We start from the raw sequence: 23,453 nt of genomic DNA on the forward strand, positions 1-23,453 counted from the left end.
CATCTGTCTTCTAGCGGAGCATCTGCCCTACGTCGGGGCTCCATTAGCTCGATAGTTTAGTGAGGGTCAAGACTGCTTCTGCAATGGAATGGTCCTGAAAGGATTGAAAACTTATAAACTCATAAACAAGCGTGACATCTTGGCTGTTTTTTGTGTCACTGGGTAATCTGCAACAAAATACAATATCCACAGGATTATTTAGAGGAAATGAGCTGAAATCAGTTTTATTGGATTTTATGTTGCAAGATTACTGTCATGAAATTCTCATAAATTACAGCTTCTGCATTAGTATGTGATAACATTATAGGATGTTAAAGCATAAAAATGAAATCGGGCAAAGGGGAATTTCCTAATCATCTACTATCAGTTTATTTTAAACAACAACTGTACAAAATACAAATACAAAGCAGCAAGAAAGACAATTTAAAGACTAATAATGAGCAAATGTTACCACCACACACTTTTTGCTTACATCACAACAGCTGTACATTTCATCCACTGAAGTGTTTGAGTGTTTAAAATGTCACATCACAATCCATATTCACACATATAGTATTTTACAGCAGCCACTACCAAAAACTACAGATAAAGCGCTAAAACATCTTGTTTTTTAGGGAGATAGATATGAAAACAAGGCATTTACAGCATGAAATAATTCTTAAATTACCTTCCCTTATATTAAACAACAATGATGCAAATGATAGACACAAATATCCAAAATCACAGATGATCTTCATCTCCTCTTTAATTTTTCATTTTACCATCTGCAAAATTGAGCTCTGCTGGAAAATCTCAGTGCCAGCATGAGTATCAGATCTGAGAAAACAGCCTCAGCTGCACAATATATGTGACAAACAATAGATACTTGTTTACTCTAGATTTAGACTGATAAATTTGAGAAGTGGGTGTGAATCGTGACCTGCCGAAATGCTAAAATTAAGGGCTTGAACATGCAATGCCCTTAAATCTAGTGTCACGGCTGTGGGTGTACTGTGGTGTTTTAAGCCTCATAATAGTGTCATTTTATATCCTTTTGGAAAACAAAGTATCATTGAGCAGGATACAGCTCTACAATTGTAAAAGAAGTAATCAACCGTCCATTTTTTCAGCGCGCACTGTGAGTGACAATGTGACAACTGTTCCTGGAACAAGTTTTCCAGAGTGATTATTTGGCAATGATGCGTGCAGCCGTTGCCACAGTGACCACTGGCCATCACTTTGAGACCAGAGTGGTAGAAATCTTCTGACATTAAGTAAAGAATTCACCTCTCAGCTTAAACTAGGACTGCACAATTTTGGATAAAAATTGAGATTTATTTTGGCAGAGGGACGAAGCCAAATATAGCCATTAAACATTCGCTTTTTCTCTCTCTATACAACTGGTTTATAAGTGCTTCTCGTTACAGTTAGGGAATGCATGTAATGCATGTAAGCCACCCCAACTCAGTAGATGCAGAGATGAGTTAATGTAGAGCCGCTTTGAGATACTGAAAACACGGTCACGAGCTGCTGACGTGTAACAGAACACAGTGCCGCGCTTCACACAGGCGATTCTAGATGCACCAGTAGCAAATGTGTAGGTAATTTTCAATAGGAGATAAAAGACGTTTACATATAGTCCACAAATGAAAATAAGAGTTGAATTTCTAAAAATGACTTGATTCTTAAAACTGTGTTACCTGAATGATCCATAGCTGTGTTTTTTTTGTTTGTTTAGTGATACTTGTTAATAACAGTTAAAACTGCCTGCTGTTCTTCAGAAAAATTCTTTAAGTTCCATACATTTTTTTGTTTTTTTAGCATTTTTTTGTGAATTTGAACCCTTTCCAATGATTTTGAGATCCATCTTTTCACACTGAGGACAACTGAGGGACTCATTTGCAACTATTACAGAAGTTTTAAATGCTCACTGATGCTTCAGATTCATTAAGCCAGGGGTGAAAACTTTTGGAATTTGAAGATCAGGGTAAATTTAACTTATTTTGTCTTATTCAGGTCAGTAGTAAATAAAAAATAACATGCATTTTGTATGATCCCACTTATTTTGATAAAATAATTAACATTTTGAAGATTCTGCAAGGTGTATATAAACTTTTGACCTCAACTGTATTTATTTCATTAAACTGCAGCCTTTGTGATTTTATAATACCACTAAGCCATATCACAACTGCAGTTTTATTTCAATTAATCATGCAGCCCTAGTTCACACGCTCAGTCACCCCTAAATCAATACCATCACAGAGTCATGTTCAATCAGCCATCCAATTGTATGTCTGTCCTCACCCATGATTGCTTCTGGAGCATTACCTCACCTTCACAAGACTGGGCCAGGCCTGTTTTGGACTTCAGCCACTTTAAAAGTCTAGGTTATGAATAAATCTGCATTGTTTTGAATCTGTAAATGAAAGTCTGTGATTGTCAAAATGCTGTCTCCATGTTGAGGCCCCACCAACAGGCCACTCAGAGGCACTATGAAAGTGCAAATTAAGCAACCTAATCTAAGAAGAATCTAAGCAGTAGCCAATGTGTCTTTACAAGCTATCGAGGACTCTTTAAACGACAACCTCTTCCTCTCAGGCAAAAGCTCTTCGGCTGCCCCGCGGATGTCGTCGAGCTCTGTGGTGTAGTGGTCTGGGCTTTCACCATTGGAGGTCTCCTTGATGACGCTATATGTGAGGGCCACGCTATACGTGGGAGGCTTCTCGGAGCGCTGGGGCCCACAATGGCATAGTTTGTGGAAAGCGGCACGGAACTTCTGAGACATGGCGTTGTAGATGATTGGGTTGATGGCGCTGTTCATGTAGATGCAGAGACGGCAGAACAGAACGAACCAGTTGTTCAGATAGGCTTCCTTCAGGAAGGAGTTGACCACCACCAGCGTTCGATAGGGCATCCACAGCACAGCGAAGAGGATCACTACCACCGCCAGCATCTTTGTCACCTACAGAAGACAGGATGACAGAAGTTTTCAGTTATGTATGTAACTCTCTGATCCCTCTTAATTACTTTTTTCCCTCTTTGGTCTATATTACATTACATTATTATGCACCTCAACAGTGTTTAAGTTAAATATGGGTACATTTAGCATTTATGTTTACCGTTAATACTCAATTTTACATTCTACATTGCTGCTTTAATATGACTGATTAATGTGTAAGGTGAATATGTCTGAATATGAGTGACTTGACTAGCATGAGCTAGACTAGCACCTGTTTCCTTACTAGAGAGGTACCAACATGCTTACTTTAATTTCTCACTCAATCTTGGCCTTTAGCAACAGCATAAACATGATTGTCATGGTGCAGCTGTTGTATTGTTTGCCATAATTGTTTCCAAATGCATTAACACACCATAACATGTCACGGTTCATTTATTGTAGAGATTTACAAGATGGCTTTAAGACTGATTTTATAAAGGTCATGAGAGATGTGTTTTCTCACCATGTTGGACAACCAAGCAGTCAAAGAGCCCTAGGGCAACACAACAACAACACAAGTGCTGTCCTTCTGAGTTTAGCAAATAGGGTCTGGCTTTGCTATGCATTTGGACTTTTACCTGCTCAAGGCTATGTGAGCATCACAACACATAACATTTCTCAAATAGTCGGCAAACGCCCGTATTCTGGTTGTGGATCACATCCTGCACTTCCATTCACCCCAACTAGTGTAGTCCGATTCCCGAAATAATGAGTCGTATGAGTCGGCTCCTTCATGTGAATCAGGTACGACTAATACGTTCCGAATCTCAAACGAGTGATTCTAATGAGTCGGTTCTTTAAAAATGCTCAGCGCGACCAATTCAGTTCTATTTGTAAATGAATCTAATGAGATTTTTAAAGAATCAAACATACAGCGATCAGAATCTCGAACGAATAACTCGAGACGAGTTCGTGAGTGTGATTACTGACTGACTGTGTTTGCTGACATTGTGATATTAAAAATTATTAGTTTTGTTCCAATCAGCGTATAAATTTGATGTCAAATTTGTTACCACGATTTTTTGTATTTTTATTAAATTCGAAATTCAGTGCATGTATGCCGTCTCTAAAACGTCTTTACAAAGTAATTCAAGTGTTTGTATATAATTTTTGCGAGAATTGTATTGCGTTTACTTTTAATTGATGTTTTGTTTTGCAACAGGGAACTAAATGCATTCTATCCATCTCTCTCTCTCTCTCTCTCTCTCTCTCTCTCTCTATCTGTCTATCTATACATATCTATCTATCTATTTATCTATCTATTTATTATATTTCATCTATACATTAATTAAAAATATTGTTTCCTCAGAAGTAATAAAAGCGTAAATGTCAATACAAGAAATCCAAACGAGAATCAACGATTCTCATTTTAAACCAGTAAATGCTAATAGAACTTCGCGCGCAATTACGCACAGAAGAAAATCTGAGTATAATAAGCCAAATAAAACCAGCATTTTACCTGTCTCCGAGAAGCAGCAGTTGTGCTGCTGGAGGAACTCCTGGAGTTCCCATGTACGGACGACTCCTTTTTCCAATTTCTTCGACTTTCCTTGGGATCCGACGGGAGTGGGTTGAGGAAAAGAATTCTTGCGATCAATCCGTATAAAACAGTGGCCAGCAAAAGCGGGATAACGTAAAACACGGCGAAATCAGTGAAATATATGGGCAAATACAGGTTTCTAGACACTTTGTAGGCGCATGTCACGAGGACAGCGTTCTCAAAAACAACCTCTTTCGTGTCGGAAAGATAAAACCACATAACGCAATAGAGGGACGTTAAAACCCAAACGAGAACAATTATTTTTTTGGCTCTGGAGAGGGTGCACATAAACTGCGCTTTTATCGGGTGGCAGATGGCGATGTAGCGTTCAATGGTGAAGGCTGTGATGGAGCAGGAGGACGCGTTGATGCCCAGGTACTGTAAATAAGTGATGGAGAGGCACCCGGCGTATCCGTACACCCAATGGCCGCTAAACAGACTCTCGGTGATGTTGGGCAGCCCGGCTGCAGTCAGGACCATAAGGTCCGCAAGTGCCAGACTCACCAAGTAGCAGTTAGTTGGGGTACGCATGTGCTTGGTCGTTAAGACCACAAGGATGACCATAACATTGCCAACAATTCCAACTCCACAAATAAGAATCACTAATAAGATGCTCGCCACCTTGTATTCGACACTATAATCAGTCCACGTATCAGTCCCGTTGCTGAATTTTATTAAAGTGCTGTTCTCCATACTCCAATTGGTTTTGATTTCTTCTTTGCGCAAAAATCACTTTTCAGCTCTCCAGGACGCGCGCAAAAAGGTCATGTTTCAACATTCCAGAGAAAGAAAAATTCCTTAAAGTTCAAATCTGTGCAATGTCCGTGTGGAATAAAACACCGCTCACTGCAGACTTTAGATCTCAGATGAAAATTAAACCGTTTGCGTTTGGTGCAAAGCCAAGAATGTGTCCGTGGTAATTTGTGTGATATATAAAAATCCTGTCCCTGGCGTGCATAACTGCAGAGAGCTGACAGAGGTGTTGCACCGCCCAGGGCTGAACAGGCTGATATGGTCTCTCGAAGACCCTTGTAACCCTAATACGAGACCGAGAGCGTCAGTAAGGGCAGGTTGTGCCGTGCGTAATGCCGCAGCACCAAGCAAGAGAGGAAGTGTCTCCAACACACGCTCTGTTCAATTATAGGTTTCTCGGCTAAACTGCCAAAAACCCCTAAATATAGGCCCATTTCACATTCTAATTACAGTGTTCCTCTGCAATATGGTGTTTGTTTAAAAGTCAGTTTGCTTTGGGCATATCAGAACTGATAGTGCTTGCTTTTAGGCTGTTTGTTTCAAGGGTTGTGATAAGGTTACAAATTGATCCAAGCCTAGAAAGACTGGCCAAGTTTGATTTCACCCGCAGAATGCAGGAGGTTTACACCCGGAGGAGAACTATTATTGACACTTAACTGAGTCTTTTGAGGATGCACAGATCTTCAGTCTATTTACGATGAAAGAAAATTCACTATGATTAATCTTTTATCTATAGTTTTGTGCCTTGAGCTATGGTGCATAACATTGTTATTTGACGTTGTATTTGTACAAACAGGTCAACTGAAATTAGATTTTTAAGTAAGTGGATAAAAGCTACAATTTTATCTGTGAAAAGACCCTTTAGCTTTGGAGCATTAAGGTTCGTTCACACCAAGATAACTATAAAAATAATAAAGATCGCTGTCCACCTTTTTCTTCAATGTGGAGGTAAGCCTGTGGGGGAGACTTCCGGTTCATTATGCGCTATAGGGAAATAACGAGAAGAATAACGACGTGTAAACGGTAAAACAGTTTGGACTACAAACCAGTGTGTTCATAATTAACATAATACATTAAAATAACACGGTAGGACACACCAATTTGCAATATCAAGCAGCAAAACAAGCTAAAAATAGCTGGACGCGGATGACACCTTCATTTAGCAACACATAATTTTTCTTCTTAGGAATAAATTCCTTATAAGGAAAAATTATTCTTATGGAAAAATGATCTATTATAAGCGAACGCCAAAGCAGAATGTATTCTGATTGGCTGTCAATGTTTTTGTCCTTCATCAGCTGGAAAAAAAAGGAGTTCATGTGTTATTACTGTTATAGTTGTGGTTTGGACTCTGCTGTTCTTTAAAATGTTGAACGATTTTTAAAACTTCATCTTTTATGATTGTAGTTATCATCCTTGGTTTGAACAGGTCTTTATTGTTGCAATATTTGATTGGCGTGAGGTTTTCCAGGTTGGCTCATCTTTGCTCATTCTTAATTTGTTGCTAAATGCGTTCTTTGTCAAAAGCAAGACAGTGTCATTCATGACACACAAAATAAATAAATAATTTTTGACAGTTTTTGTATTCTCTTAAGACTTGAAACAAATTGCTTTTATATTCTTGAGAAAACTTAATAGCAGTTAACCATCATTTTAAAGCTGTCAAATCTTGTGGATTATTTTTTAGGATTTTTCCTATTCGTAGACTAGACAACATTTTGCATCATGGCTATTACAGTCAGTAAGTGCTACAAGTCATTGCACTTTTCCATTATGCGAAGGTCAGATCTATTTGTAGAGTTTATGACTCTGTGAGGGGTGATATCTGACAGCCATAAAGACATAATCCATTATGGACACGTTAAAAAATATCAAGAACATTTCGCTTCATGCAGTTCAGCTATTAATATTTCTAGACCTTTGCAAGTGTACACAAGCGTAGAAAAATAGTATAACGACCTGATAGTTTTTCTTATTTATTATTTGTTTAAAAGTTCTAGATAGATAATGCATTATTTGTGCAACATATTTGCAACCATGAATTATCTTTAAACAGATCATCGTCTATTACCTTACGTAAATGTTTGACTTTTCACATACTTCTTTGCATGGTTAGTGTTAGACTGCCATCTTGTGGACATTCTGAATGATCACACAAATAGTCCAAAAACTTTATTAGTCTATTCTAGAATGCCTTCTAAGGCTTGTGATTCATTTCAAGAAATGAAAAGGAACTAAAACGCTTTGTTGTTAAATATTTCATTATTAGGATCATGTTAAAATGTTTAAAATGGCTTTGGAAGAACCACAATAGTTATTTATCACTACTGAAAATGCTGTTGGGACATTTATGCCACATAATCATGTAGTTTTGGATGTTTTAGACACTAGGATGAGTCCTGTTGCAATATATAGTTGATTTGCATCCCATAACAACACATTTAGTGTTCCCACGTCATCTCAGCTCTACTCAAACTATGGCCACCCATGTAAAAAACAAGTACAGTTGTATAATGACCTTAAGTGCTCTATTTTCATGCACCCATTTTTTACTTACACTCTTAAAAATAAAGGTTCTTTCCTGGCATCAATGGTGCAATGAAGAACCTTGAACATCCATAGAACCCTTTAAATGCTGAAAATTCTTTATAGTGGAAAATGTTCCAAAATGGTTCTTTTAGGAACTGTTCACTGAAAGATTGTTTAGGGAAGCAAAAAAGGTTCTTCTACACTGTAAAAAACACAATTTGTTGAGTCAGCTTAAAATAATTTGTTACCCTGCTGCCTTAAAGTATAAAGTTCAGTCAGCTAAAATAAGTTTATTCAACTTGAAATGTTAAGTTGTACTAAGTAACAACTTAGGTATTTGTGTTTGCTAAACTTAACAGATTGGTAAGTAACCCAGCTGCCTTAAAATCTGAAGTTGATTCAACTCAAATATCTAAGTTGTCACTTAGTATAATTTAACATTTCAAGTTGAATAAACTGTTTTTGAGTTGACTGAACTTAAAATGTTAAGGCAGCCAGGTTACAAATTATTTTAAGCTGACTCAACAAATCGTTTTTTACAGTGTATGGCATCATCACAAAAACACCCCTTTGGAGCCTTTTTTTTAAGAGTGTAATATACTAAAATTTATTCTAAATACATAACTAAATACATTTTTTTAAATACAGAGATAGTATATTAAAAGCACATTTTAGTTAATATTCATGGTGCCCCAAAAAAGCACATTTGAGTACACTTAGATATTCTAAAGTTTATCCTAAGAAGTACTAAAGAATAATTTTTCGTATGTTAAGCACAAAATTAGTGCATGAAAATAGAGCACTTAAAATCTTTGAAATAGAGCACTTTAACTATAATGAGATGAATAAAAATCTGGAAGCTATTGTTCGTCAAATCTCCTTGAGAAAGAGACAAAGGAGCTTATATTGCATTGATCAAAGTTAACTTCCTGTAATGGTTCATCACCCAACTTCTACTCTGAAAGGAACCAGCAAAGCCTGTGAGAGATCTGAGAGATTATCAAGCTGAGACGCGAGAGTTTATGAATATGAGAGCGTGACAAGCATTCATAAAGAGAGGGCTGTGGTTTCATCATTTGTTATGGAAATGTAATGAATAATTCATCGTCTGCCAGACTGTATGAATCATTCATTCTCTAATTGAATTTGATTTCAGCAAACTTCAGAATTTAAAACACAAAGATGTTGTCTTGTTCTTAATCCGACACAATGCCAGCAGACCACTCAAAGCTTGGCAGCCGGCATCTCAAAGGAATAAATAAAATTTCTGGCTGCAACTCAGGAATCTCTCATTTTCCTAATGACGAGAGCCCGTTTCTTCGTCTCACTTTGCACGTCTCCCATCATGCACAAAATGAGGTGAAACTCCCGTTATTGGCTGCAAAGAGAGCCGGTTCATATCAGAAAAATGAGATGAGTGCAGGTAGCCGGCGGTGACGGCATCGGCCCATCAAAACCATTTCATCAAATTAAACGTATTTCAATAATACTTATATGTTCAAGGACAATGAAGTTACTTCTACATCCAAGATTTGATTCTCAACTCTTGTTCTATAAAAACCTTTTTGTCAATTAAAACTCGGATAGTGGATGTTGTGTTGTTATAATTTAAATGGATAGGGATGAGCTCATATTATGATACAATAAAAGCATTTTGTTACTAGTGAGTCACTATTTTCGATGACCTTCAAGGATGTTTAATAATTAAAAGAGCTGTCTGTCATTCTGCCTCTTTCAGTCTCTTAAAAACTGTTCTGCTTCTCCACATGCCCTAAAATTTCTGTCTTATGCTGTATGTATTTAAGAAGCTTAAGAGTTTTGAGAAATCTTTGTCAGAGTTTTATTCCTCTTTTTTCTTCCTGTAAGAGCTTTCAGGCATACACCTCCTTATACAAGACTTTATTCAGAATATTATACTAACATACTGTTCTTCATTGCTGCAGTATGTAATACTGGACTCACTATACATATTTTTTGTACCACACAATGCAAAATGCCCAACTATGAGGGATGAACTAAAATATCAGATTCGATTCTATTTTGAATAATTAAAACTGAATGAGTCATCTGACTGGAAATCCTTAAGAAATTTTTAATGTAAAATTGCTTTAAAATGCTAAATAATAATATGATGACTGGAAACCACTTGCTGAATTAAACTGCAACAGTTCATGAGGCCATTAGTGTCATTTTAGTATTATTTACACTACCAATCAAAAGTTTTTGAACAGTAAGATTTTTAATGTTCTTTTAAAGTCTCTTCTGCTCACCAAGCCTAAATTTATTTGATCCAAAGTACAGCAAAAACATAAAGGTTTTGAAATATTTTCACTGTTTAAAATAACTGTTTTCTATTTGGATATATTTTAAAATGTAATTTATTCCTGTGATCAAAGCTAAATTTTCTTTAGTGTCATCCTTCAGAAATCATTACAATATGTTGATTTGCTGTTCAAGAAACATTTTTTTTATTATTATTATTATCAATATTTATAACAGTTGAGCACATTTTTTCAGGATTCTTTGATGAATAAAAAAAGATCAAAAGATCAGCATTTATCTGAAATAAAAAAGCTTTTGTAACAAGTCAGTATATTTTTTTGGGGGAAAGAAATTATAGAAATTAATACTTTTATTTAGCAAAGATTCTTAAAATTGATCAAAAGTAACAATAAAGACATGAATAATGTTACAAAAGATTCTGTTTCAGATAAATGCTGTTCTTCTGAACCTGAACTTTCTAGAAACTTGAAAAAAAAAAAAAATTTTTTTTCACCAACATAATAATAATAAATGTTTTTTGAGCAGCAGGTCAGAATGTTAGAATGATTTCTGAAGGATCATGTGACTGGAGTAATGATGCTAAAAAATCAGCATTGAAATCACAGGAATAAATTACATTTTAAAATAATTTCAAATAGAAATCAGTCATTTTAAACAGTAAAAATATTTCAGAATTTTACTGTTTTTGCTGTAATGGATACAGTCTTCTTTAAAAAACATTAAAAATCTTACTGTTCCAAAACTTTTGACTGGTAGTGTATATACTATTATATTATTGATTATTAAATAATATTTTTTAATTAGCTTTTATTTTTAATTTTAGTTCAACTTCAATTTAGTTTTCTTCCAAGTTTTTTGTAAGTAGATTTTTTTTTATCTAATATTTATATTTTATTTTAGCTTTATTTCAATTACCAAAAACAACTGAAGTGACAATGTTGCTTACTTCTGTATATAATGCTTGCCACTGAACAATGCGTACTGTTTCATTTACTATTTTAATCAATATGAAGTATATACAGCACAGTATTCAGTTAGTACTAAACTGGTATTCCTTTCTGAACATAGCCTGATATGCACAACTCCTGGATCACATAACATGTGACCTTGGATCACATGTCATGTGACATGTTTAGCTTTGTGGGCAGCAGTGATTTCAGCCTGAGCTCAAATGTAATTGAGTCACTGTGCTCAGCACCAAGGACAGCTCCTCCCTTCCCTACCTACTCGCATTTGCTTACCTTGGCCGTATTATTCACAAAGACACTGCCATTGAGGCTAATAATAAACTACTTGTCCTCAGCATCTAATCAGTTACAAAATCCCCAACAATATCCAGTATAACTACTTTGTTTTTATTTTCAGCATCTGTCATATTGTCATATTTAGAATGATTTCCGAAGGATCATGTGACACTGAGACTGGAGTAATGGCTGTTGAAAATTTAGCTTTGCCATCACAGGAATAACTCACATTTTAAAATACATTAAGAAAAATCTTAAATTGCAATAAAAATTGTAATTGCAATATTAGTTGCACTGTATTTTTTGATCAAATAAATGTAGTCAACTTCTGTCAAAAAAAAAAAATTTTTACAACCCCAAACTTTTTAAGAATAGTGTAAAGCTCATCTCTTCATAACAGTCATCTGAAACTTTCAAAATCAATGCAGTTTTGTTTGCACAGCGTGCACACCTGGACTACATCGGTCAGCAAGTACACAGGTAAGTGTCATGTCAGATTATGTTCCAAGTTAATTTTCTCTTGGCTCCTTTATGCTGAGGCGGCTAAGCGTAGACCTCTGGAAGGCAGCTGGTGAAAATACTAACTTTGGTGGCACAGACTGCCAGACGAGTGTCACCACCTGGATTCACACCTGAGAAACTGCCTGTCTTGCAGGTCCTAAAACAAAGAACCAAACTTTACACTCCAGACTAACATCTAATTATGTGGTTTCACAGTTTAGAAATGATCACGTATTACCTTTTATTTATAATTAGTGATTGTTAATCCTCTAATTAGCCTTTATTTAGATACGAGTGCAGAGGGATGTGACTGCAGGTTTGTTGCTGCTCAATAACATTATGTGTTGTTATTGAGTGCCTAAGTATGCACGTGTAACCACCTGCTCCAAACAACATGAGGATAGATTGTCAAGCCACAGCTTGCTTCTGTACATTCCAAGGTGACTAGATTGATACCCAAGGCTCTGAACTCAATTTCGTCCTTGGCAATGCATGCAGGATTGGCTCAGCTGGCAGCTGACGGTATGGAAATCTCAGAGGGGCATGCAGCAGAAAATAAGCCGTGCACCCTTCTGAGATTTCCGTCCTGTTGAAAATAGTCCAAATTGACTGCAGCATACAGCTACCCCACCTATGTTCATAAAGTCTGCAGTGACAGATGGGAATTCATGACTGTGCACCTCATACTCCCTGAGCTGAGCTTCCACCAGTCTGGGACATTAATCTCTGGCTGAGTAAGCCCCGCTTCTCTGCAGACTCATCCGTTAAATGGGAACTTGTCTGGCGTTGAACCAAAGTCATCCTTTGTATTGGTCAACACAATAGCACATATCTATGGAAATAATATTGATTGTTTGTTGTCAAGAAGAGCTAGGAATCATTTCTGAATGTACCTTAAATTAAATGTTTGAAATAAAAGATCATGTGGAGGAAGTATTCTTTATTTTTTTCTTATTTTTTATAACCAAGCATAGTAAAATAGGCTATATTTTGTTATGGATGATATAGCAGTTATAAATAATGTAAAGGTATGCTTATGTTTACAAGGTCATTTTGAAGAATATGATGTGGTATAGGCTGCTTGTGTAAATTAAAAATAGGTTTTACAGACCTCAAACTGACCAGTAATCTTTCAAGCTTTCTAAGGACCACAGAGCAGATGGTGTAGAATGGGTGTGGTTTAGCAGAGTCGCTGCTCCTTACTGGTCGTAGTAGGAAATGTCTCCAGGCTATGGTTTCCAGTCAAACGCTGGTGATTTGTCCAAAAAATAACTACTTTTCGCTTCCGAGAACTTCATTTCCCATGGTTCCAAAACAATTTTAAGCCTCTTATGTTTTACTTGAAAACGCCAGAGTGATGTAAATCAGCGAGGCGTAGCTACCGGAGGAGAATTTCCAAATCTCACTATGGCGAAGACTTGAATTAATATTCATAACCCGATGCTTCGCCATTGGAACTTTCGCAAGTAACGTCACCAACACCTACTTAAAATTTAATGAGCTGGCATTCGCTATAGGACGGTAACTACGGAACGTCGGCGCAAGCTCATTAATATTCATACTCGAGCCGTTTCCAATAGGAAGGTTGTCGAGAAACGTCATCACTACCTAATGAATTATTCACAAACAGGCCTTTCCCATAGTAGAATTAGTAATTTGGCTATCAAGAGCTCAGTTCATCTTTAAAACGGAGCGTGGGAGGGAGAACGGCGGAGAGCAGCAGCCGGGAGGCCAAAATGTTGGGCAAACGAGAAGGTATTATTTTAAGAACATTTGTTTATACCAAACAAATAATGCGTAATTTGCGTCTAAATATAGGGAAGTGTGGAATGTCCTGTTTGTGCCGCTTTCTCTACGGGATATTCTATGACCTATTGATGAGTGTAACGATGCAGCCTGATGGACACGTGCCAAAACTACTGTATATATATGTGTCTATCGCATATCCTTTTAGCTACTATGTATGTGAGCTATTGCAGATTTGATTATTTGTAGGATGAATTTACTGTCCATTTTTCTTGAGTATTGTATTTAAACCAATAATCACAGTGGCACATTTTTATACTGATATTCTTACTTTTCCAGTTTATTGGTTATTTATTATTTAATAGTTATTCTATAGATTAAAATTCGTTTATATAGATTTAAAACATTCTGCATAAATATAACATCATAAATTAAATTAATATGGATATTGGAACACATGTAAAAGTACTGTTACTGTACTGATATCGGTCATAAAAATGTATCATGATATTGATCTCTGCTGTAAAGTGTGATGCCTATATCTCCATCGGCCGTTGAGCCATGCGTTTCAAAGCGACTTATAGCTTATCTTGGGTTTTATACGGATTGCTTTGCTAATTGGATATTGAAGAAGTAGGGCTAATCAGTAACTTTAATCGTCTTTCATTAAAGAGGCAAATGATTTCGTTCAAATACAGTCATTAGCTGTTGCTAGATCATTGTGTTGTGCATAAATGGGTTAGAGCAGTAAATAGCACGCATGAGGCGCAGTTTGAAATCAGGAACACGTGCTGTAGTACACTAGACTGACCTATAAAAGCAAATCCAGTAACACTTTGTATGTAAGTGTAAATTTGTAACCCTGGACCACAAAACCAGTCATACATTAATCTACAGTCATCTGAAAGCTAAATAAATAAGCTTTCCATTGATATATGGTTTGTTAGGATAGGACTATTTGAAAATCTGGAATCTGAGGGTGTAATAAATCAAAATATTGATTCTGAAATATTCTGAAATCAAACTGCCTTTGAAGTTGTCCAAATGAAGTTCTTAGCAATGCATATTACTAATCAAAAATTAAGTTTTGATATATTTACGTTAGGAAATTTACAAAATGTCTTAATGGAACATGATCTTTACTTGATATCCTAATGATTTTTTTGCACAAAAGAAAAATCAATAATTTTGACTCACACAGTGGCTATTGCTACAAATATACTATGCTACTTAAGACAGGGTCACTTATGATCTGTCATGTGGCAACTATGTCCAGAATTTGAGAAATTTCAGAGCAAATTCCAGATGTGTAAGCACAAAGTACCCAGCAAGCAATAGTCGTCATTTCAACGTCTAGTTTAACTATAGACCCGATATAGTCAGGCTATTTGTAACCCACTTCTAGACCAAATAATCTTGAATTTAGTTACATGTCATTTTTTGGCAAAATACTTGTGAGATATATGATATTTCATCATGTAAGCAAAGTCAACAGCGTTTACAAGGTGTTTGGTTTTATTTCTATATTTCTATATATTTATAAATATATATATATATTTATAGTCTATTCTAGGGCTATGTTTAGATGTCTATTAAATTTTCACTGACAGCCCAATGACAACCTTATTTTAGCCTAGACGTCTAGGCTGTGTTTCAACGGCTAATATACGTTTTTTAGACCAAAAATTGCTTGCTGGGTATTTACTAACAGACATAGTTTGTCAAAAGCAAATAAGAATTTTAATTGCAATAGCATGCAACAAAGGTAGACAACAACAATTGTGCAGCCATCTGTGATCTTAAATAATTATTCAAATATTCACGTTATGTTTTTTTGCAGTATGCTAATTCATTATCATTGTGTCAAAAGCAAAAATTACACAAAAATCTGTTCTATCAGACATTTAAACGTACAGTTAATTATTGTAAATTATGTGTTTATAGGTATAGAGTGGATGGCTTGATGCGGCAAGAAATTAAAGCGATCCGTGGGAGTGGATCTGATGGCCTCGGTGGAGTTACTCTACATAGATAATAGAGGGGGAAGACCTGATCCCCCCGGGGTACTGGATTGGTCTTCTAGCCCTCTTCATGTTCACAGGCTAAACAGTTCAGTGGAAGAAGCTTCTCCCACTCAGAAGGTGCCTGCCTGTGAGGGACAGTGTAATTCAGCACCAAGGACGGCTCCCGTCAGAGGACAACATGGCCAGCACCGACATCAGCCCACAGAGAAGGTCAGGGTGTGTTGTGACGAGGAGCTGGAGACCTCATTCACATACATCGATGAAAATGTCAATCTCCGGTTGGCCACCCCGGACACGAGTGAAAAAAACGCTCCACGCCACACGACTTCGCTCCACGACTCCTCGAGCGAAATCCGTCCCGAGGGCCTTCAGGAGTTGTCGCTGATGTCCGACATCGACCTCAGCTCAGAGAGTTCGGGGAAATCCGTGGATTACGGATTCATTAGCGCAGTCACGTTCCTGATCACCGGGATCTCGCTGGTGATCATATCGTACACGGTCCCTCGTGACGTCAGAGTGAACCCCGACAACGTCTCCGCACGTGAAATGGAAAGACTTGAGAACGAGAGCGCCAGGATAGGCGCGCACCTCGACAGGTGCGTTATCGCCGGCCTTTGCCTTCTCACTTTAGGCGGAGTAGTGCTGTCCACTCTGCTAATGATTTCAATGTGGAAAGGTGAGATGTACAGAAGGAAAGCCTTCGCTTATTCGAAGCACTCTGCAAAGCTCTACGGTTCGATTAATTTAAGAACAAGATCGAGTCCTAGTCGCTCGTCGCCACCACATAGTTTGGTCGAGGAGGAGAATGGCGATGCCATTAGTTGACTGTTTTCTCCGTTTTCTATATTGGACTGACCTTTCCAGCATGGCCAAAAGAGCTTGTTTTTCAACCTTGTATCAGTGGCAACTGCTTACTGATGCAGAAAAGCGTAATATCACATAACAGATTTCTCAGGCTTCCAAAAAGACACAGCATGATATCATTTGTATTAATCATAAAGCAAGTTCCTTTTTGAATAAAAACAGGTTGTGTTGCAGAAATAAGGTTCCTGATAGTATTCAAACCCTTAATTTACAAGCTGAAAATAAGAGCTCTAAAAGAAGTCCTGTGCTGCTAATACTGACAATCCTACTGCCTCTTTCTTACTCTTTCAGAATACTGAAATGTTTCCACTTCAGCCATTTCATCATGGTATGTAAAGTGATTGCGGGCCACCATTTCTGGTTTAGAGCACTTTGGTGTATTCAGATCCTCAGAAAGCATTGTTCAGTGTTGCGCTGAGAAAATGCCAGCGTGTATAATTGGGATATTTTTGCCATTCTTTTCTCATATTGTCCTTGTTAGTTCATGTGTGGAATGGGCCATGCAGAAATCCAATACTTTTTCCCCACTAAGCGCTAAAATATTTTATAAATATTTAATGGAGGAAGCTGCCACACAATGATTTGCTATCTTTTGGAAATTTAAATTCATCTCTCTGAGAGAGCAAAGCATTACTACTGTATCTTCACTGACACTGTATACACACGGTTAAACCTATAGGCTCTCAGTATGTAACAAGATATGGACACAAATGGAAAAAATGTCTGCACTCACAGGATTTATCATAAGATTTACAATATCATAAGCATATCATCTGTATCAGTGCATACTCTGATGATTAATGACAATTCATAAAACTCATAACTTGACTCACTTTCTGATACAAAAATAAAATTATATTATTCTTGATTTGTGTTTCATTGGTTGTGATAATTCATTAACGTATTTTACTGCAATAAGTGTGACCACTTAAAACCTAAATTTATGATCGTGAGTCATCTGTCTGACTCCTGGTTTTGTGCATGTTTCTGAGGTTCCTTGGCATCACCAAGAAAAGACTGAATCAAAGGTCCTTCTGATGAAAAGACTTTAGCTTTAAAACTCTTTAACTAAACTTTGTGGTGTTTTTACTGTATATTATGCTTTGTCAAGCATTAAAGGGATAGTTAACCCAAAAATTAAAATTCTATTATTAATTACTCACCCTCATGTCGTTCCAACAGAACACAAAATAAGATATATTTGATGAAATCTGGGAGCTTTCTCACCCTCCATAGACAGCAAGAGTCCTACCATGTTCAAACCCCAGAAAGGTACCAAGAATATCGACAAAATAGTCCATGTGATATCAGTGGTTCAACCGCAGTTTTACAAGGCTATGAGACTTTTTGTGTGTCATGGTACTCGCGATAATGGTGAAGGATTGTCCCGAGAGACAAGTATTCTCATGAGGATGAGTAATTAATGACAGAATTTTCATTTTAGGGTGAACTACTCCTTTAAAGGAGTAGTTACTCCTTTAACTACTCCTTCAAATTTCTCAAAAACAAAAATTAAAGTATTCATCTCTGACTCACTGCAATATAATGGATGCTGCAGTTTTACAGGAAAATTACTCTTTGCTCATAACATCTTCCTCACAATGAGTAAGATCTAAATTTTAGGTCTATAAGAGATGAGTCACTGGTAATTGCCCATATTATCTAGGACGGTCCTACCGGGCGTCTCAAAGGGAAATTAGAAATGGTAATAGAATCACTTTTAATGAGCTAATTTGAAGGTAGCGTGTAAGGGAACAGTTAGTAACACTAGCTAGGCTACCGCGCGTGGTAATTGTATAGAGCATGACGGTCTTTAGTTTTCACGAACGAATATAGAATTTACACACTATATAGAGAAAAATAAAAAATAAAACACTCTGTAACCTAGTACCTGTAATAAAAATCGTGTTTCTGAACTCCACCGACTGCTAAAAATAGCAGTGCTGTCCATTTCAAACCACATTGTCATGTAGTATGTGGTATCCATGACAGCTTGCCCCCATCAGCCCTATGTTCTGAGAAATCTGGATTCTCCTCCTTTCTCCGAGATCATATATGATTAAAGTGAATGAGGGTTTTTCTGGAAAATGCGCTTAGCAGTGCAGACTTTACGGACGAATTGAATCAACTTAAGCACTTGCAGCGCTTCCAATAAAGACGTTTTTGTGCAGTTGTTTGTTGTACACTTCAGCTTCTCAAGATGGAACACATTAACCTCACTGGAAGCTTTTAGTCATCTAGTCCCATCCCCTCATTCACTAGCACAGGGATGCCACTTGTTCCTACAGAAATGCTCCAGTATTTGATGGAAAGTTGAAGTGTGTGTACTTGTACCCTTGGAAACCCTGTGGAAAATTTCCAGTGGTATTGATTTCTGAGAAGAGCACTCTACTGAGACAGCCTCAGGGATCTGACCCCCAACTCTTGGCTGCGTTTCCCCAGCATTATTTTTAGTAGCAGCACAATGTAGGTATTTGTATGGCTTACCAAGGTTTATTAACATTAGACTTGATATCTCTTTGTAATGTAAATTCAATCCTTTAAGCTTTTTAGCTGAAATGGAACTATGTTCCCCTGCACTCTGCGTTAGCACCTAGATTAGTTTCTCCCATCAGCTCTATTACCCTGAAGCATTTGTCATTATGAGGTGGAATAAGAATGCTTCTAAAAGCCCACGGGAAATCTCAGAGGGGCCTCTTTGGCTCGGAGAGGTTTCTACCTGTCTGGATAAACAATGTAGATTCAATTGCAAAATGGGAAAGTTACTCGTTATCTGGTTTCAATACTAAGAATTGTCCAAATAAAAGTGAATCAGCAAAGAAAATCATGTTGTCCCACTTCCATTACTTGAAATCTCCAATTAGTAGCCTGTACTCATGTGGTCTTGAATAATTAGTAATATTTTGCTCTCCTTCTAAAGAGCTTGGGGAACTGCATTCCTTCTCCTAGGGATTTACCTTTCTGCAAATTTTAGAGCCTTGAGACCCCACCTGAAGAAGGTTTTAGAATTCAATAAAAGTTACAGACAGGTGTGCTTTAGCAGGCATCATTTGTTCTCATCTAAACTGGCTTTCATTGTCCAAGCTTACCCACAAAGGTGCAGCATGCTCGCTTTTCAAGATGGATTGTAATAAATATTAGAAAAGGATGCCAGTCGGCTGCAGAGGCTAGCGTCTCCGGAATGGCTCGCTGTGGTCGGTCCTGTGAAAAGGAATGGTCTGTTTAGATCAGACAAAAGCGAGTGAAAATAATGCCCTGCCGTGTCAACACTGATGAGAACTCAGAGAACATCCGGAAATGATTGCTTTTGTCACATTTCATTTGCACTGAGTGTTTGGTATCTGCTGTGGAGTAAATAAGAAGAAACAAAAGCAAATAGACGGCTGTTCATTTTCTCTATGCTTTCTTACCTGGAATGCGAAGAATTTTTTATACTTTTTCATTTTGCCTTTCTTCAGAAGACCTTCAAGGATCAAAATAACCTGGAATTGCTTTCTCTAGTCAGACTTTTTAGAAAAACAAGCAGCACATCCCAGACATTGGACAATCAGCACTTGCAATATAATGATCTTAAACATATCTCAGTGTCAGTTCTATTCTAAATAAAGGTTAATTTTTCATAACTAAAGTTTAAATCTAACCTTAATTAAAACTTCAAAACTCGCCTAATCGTTTGAATGTGGTTCCCACTAACGACCAGCAGGTGGCACCTTTAGATCTGCATAAGCAGAGTCCTGGATCTATAACTTCCCCTAGATTCACAGCTTATTTGATTTCATAAATTGCATGGTGGTATCAGTTCCTCTCAGTTATCAGTTTACAGACATTTTATTTCGCTCCCATGTGGTGAACTCTGCGATAGCAGATTTTAGATTAGCACACTTTTCGAAAGAATTCAGTTTCGCAAGGAACTTTTTGCATGCAAGGTAACCACATTGCAGCCTATTAATCATATCAGACATAGCCAATGCAAACAAACAGCTTTAAACGCTTCCCGTTTATGCATCTGTAAAACGGCCTCATTACACGTAGCCCATGTAACTGCACAACAACCTTTTCCTCTCGCTGATCTTGTTATAAAACACAAACACATGCATGCAAGGAAGGTGACCTGACCTTCCATCTCCGTGCACAGGCTTTATTTAGGATCGCAAGTGTTTCTCTCCGCCACAAGAACCCTCAATGGAGCTACAAACAAAGAGTTGAATTATTTATTCCCGTCAATAGCTGTTAAAGGGTAACAGACCAGCAGGCATGTGGAACGAGGATTTCCTCTCACGTATCGCAAGGATCAAGGCGTCTTTTGTTTGCGTGTCGCGCTCGCGCACCGTGTCAAGGATTACTGCTGCGTCATGTTTTGTTTAGCGGTGATGTTGACAAGGTATGCGATGCCCTGATGTGATCTCGCTCAGGCCCTGCCTCACCCCCTCCTTCCCCTCGGTTATCTGTGGAGTGGAGAGGACCGTTTGCGGGAATCACTGGTGAACGATCGTATCTGGGCCGTTCTCGAGTTTCTCAGCTGCACCGAGAACTGATGCTGTGCGCTGTCATCACTCGTAACCTTGGAGCCGGACTCTGCTTTCTGGCCCTGATAGTGGCTACTATAAACACAGCATGAGAACAAATGACGGATTGTGTATTTTGTAGTGAATGACTACAAAATACACACAGAGTCAACTGTTATTTGATTTGTCTGTATCTTTTGAGTTGAGTTATTCAAAGAACACATTTAAAAGTGAATTAAATACACCTGTACTATTACGAACATGCTTTTGGTTGAAGTCATTTTAGGTTATGAAATAAGGCATGATATTTTATGTAGATGTTAAACTTCTATTAAAAGACTTTTACCTCATATTTTATTATTTCTGAAACCAGTGAAACTGTTTTGTCAGTGAAGTCAGTGTATAAACAACATGCTGAAAGCTTTTTGTTGTCATGTGGAAAAAAATAAAACCCTTTGTATTTTTTTTAAAGCTATTATAATTTTTTTTTTTTTTACCTTTTAAATTGTCTTTAATTTCTTTCTATAGGCTTATTTAATTTGGTTTCATTTTATTTAAATAATATAAAATCAATTTAGACATTTTTTCAAAAGGAACCCAGCATTAATTTTTTAAGCTGATTTTAACAAGATTTCTCCTTTTTATCATCCCAGACTTTAGACATATTTGTCACATGCATGTCAAAAGTATGTGTACATATCATACATACTCTTTCGACTCCTTATATATCTTTCCAACCTCTTTTTGCCTCACACACTGACACAAACTAAAATCCTGATCTTCAGAGGAAGAGAAAGGAATACATGCAAACATATGTTCTGCATAAAAGAAACCAGTAAAACAATAACTCAGTTGAAAGTGACAGAGAAGATGGATTTGACCTGACATCATTGATAAACTTTTGGCTGGAAACGAAAAGCACCCTTTCTAGTTTTTCCTGGTTGACACAATATTCTTTCTCCTCCCCTCAAGCTTCTGAATACAGCTGTAGTAACCACGACCCAGGATATGAGACACTTGAGGAGACTGTCAAAATGCATATAGCTGAATTAAATTTGTTACATAAATTTTATGAACTTTGAGCTGCCATTAAACTACATGAGTTGACTTGAGTTGAATAATAACTTAGAAAATTACTTGAAAGCCCCTGGTAATGTGTTTCTTTGTACAGAAAACAGATGTATACTCTAAAAAAAAAATGCTGGGTTATTTTTTTAACCCAAATACTGGGTTCAGCTTGTTGGGTTATTTTTAATATTTTTACCCAGGTGCTGGGTAGTTTTTCTGTAACTAAGTTGCTGGGACATTTTTAACTGGGTTAAGCCTGTCTCTGACGAAACAACTCAGCTGCTGAATTACAGTCAGAGAGCGGGCTTTTAGAGTCCTTTACAGGAGAGAGGTGGTTCTCAGCGCTGCCGATTTGTTGCACACCGGCACGAGAATTAGCGCTATTTCAGTAAAAAGTATTTACAGAGAACAGTTGGATACACTAAAATTAAAATGCTACTTTTAAATGTTACATTTTTTATATCTAAAATGCTTGATAAACAACTTTAAAGGAGAACTCCACTTTCAGAACAACAATTTATAAAGAATTTGTCAACCCCATTGTCATCCAAGATGTTCATGTCTTTCTGTCTTTGGTCATAAAGAGATTATGGAGATTATGGAAAGCATTTCAGGATTTTTCTTCATAAAATGGACTTCATTGGTGCCCCGATTTTGAACTTCCAAAATGCAGTTTAAAATCAGCTTCAAAGGGCTCTAAACGATCCCAGCCAAGGAAGAAGGGTCTTATCTAGTGGAACGATTGGTCATTTTTTTTTCGAAAAATAAAAATTTGTATACTTTTTAAGCACAAAAGCTTGTGTAGCACATGCTCTGGGATGTGCGTCCACGATGCTATGAATTAGTAATGGGTCATTTTGAACAAATCTTTAATATGACTCTGGAAGAACGAGTCGTCTCGAGGAGTGATTCGTTCACTCGTGCATGCGCAACATCCTATTAGGTTCTGTACTGGAATTAGTTCACCTGTTTTGAGTCTTCGGGTTTTTTGAGTCGTTCGTTCATCTTATGAGGCGATGAACGAATGACTCAAACCCGAAAACTTGTCAGATAAGAGGTGAGGTGAGCTAATCATAGACTAAAGACCCAGGTAAACAATGAATGAATCTTTTCTGTTTCTTATAGCATTATAGTTTTGTCTTGTTTGTAGTGTGATCAATGTTTGTGTAAGCAAATTTAATTATATTTTGCTAAAATGAACAAAATGACTCAAAAAAAAAGTTCATTTTGCTGAACGAGACTCTATGAATCACATGCAAATTCATTGTCTGAGCACTGAGTATGGCGAAAAACTCCATCTTATTTTCTCCTACAACTTGAGAGGAGGACATCTTTGTAAACAGCATTTACAAACTTATTTGTACTTTCTTAGTCTTTGCCTGTTCGCTTTGTGAACACTGGGTCTGTAGATCCGCCTGT

General features: G+C 37.1%; 2 protein-coding genes across 2 annotated transcripts; one reads left to right on the forward strand and one right to left on the reverse strand.

The window, feature by feature from the left end:
- Positions 1-345: 345 nt before the first annotated feature.
- Positions 346-5,619, reverse strand: trhra (thyrotropin-releasing hormone receptor a). Its single transcript, XM_051131740.1, has 2 exons — positions 4,437-5,619; positions 346-2,941 (listed from the first exon to the last, which is right to left on the reverse strand). The coding sequence occupies exons 1-2, from the start codon at positions 5,208-5,210 to the stop codon at positions 2,510-2,512; spliced, it is 1,206 nt and encodes a 401-aa protein (XP_050987697.1). The 5' UTR covers positions 5,211-5,619; the 3' UTR covers positions 346-2,509.
- A 7,875-nt stretch (positions 5,620-13,494) lies between these two features.
- On the forward strand, positions 13,495-17,329 carry LOC127178706 (transmembrane protein 74). Its single transcript, XM_051131745.1, has 2 exons — positions 13,495-13,582; positions 15,518-17,329. The coding sequence occupies exon 2, from the start codon at positions 15,577-15,579 to the stop codon at positions 16,420-16,422; it is 846 nt and encodes a 281-aa protein (XP_050987702.1). The 5' UTR covers positions 13,495-13,582; positions 15,518-15,576; the 3' UTR covers positions 16,423-17,329.
- Positions 17,330-23,453: the final 6,124 nt, after the last annotated feature.

The sequence above is a fragment of the Labeo rohita genome, chromosome 16, assembly GCF_022985175.1.
Source record: "Labeo rohita strain BAU-BD-2019 chromosome 16, IGBB_LRoh.1.0, whole genome shotgun sequence".
NCBI lineage: Eukaryota > Metazoa > Chordata > Actinopteri > Cypriniformes > Cyprinidae > Labeo > Labeo rohita.

What these genes read in the sequence shown, in the direction of transcription:
- LOC127178706 (XM_051131745.1), top strand. Translation starts at nt 15,577, where the DNA reads ATGGCCTCGGTGGAGTTACTCTACATAGATAATAGAGGGGGAAGACCT.
- trhra (XM_051131740.1), bottom strand. Translation starts at nt 5,210, where the DNA reads ATGGAGAACAGCACTTTAATAAAATTCAGCAACGGGACTGATACGTGG. An exon ending in CTGCTGCTTCTCGGAGACAG is followed by an intron (nt 2,942 to 4,436) that starts GTAAAATGCTGG and finishes TGTCTTCTGTAG; the next exon opens with GTGACAAAGATGCTGGCGGT.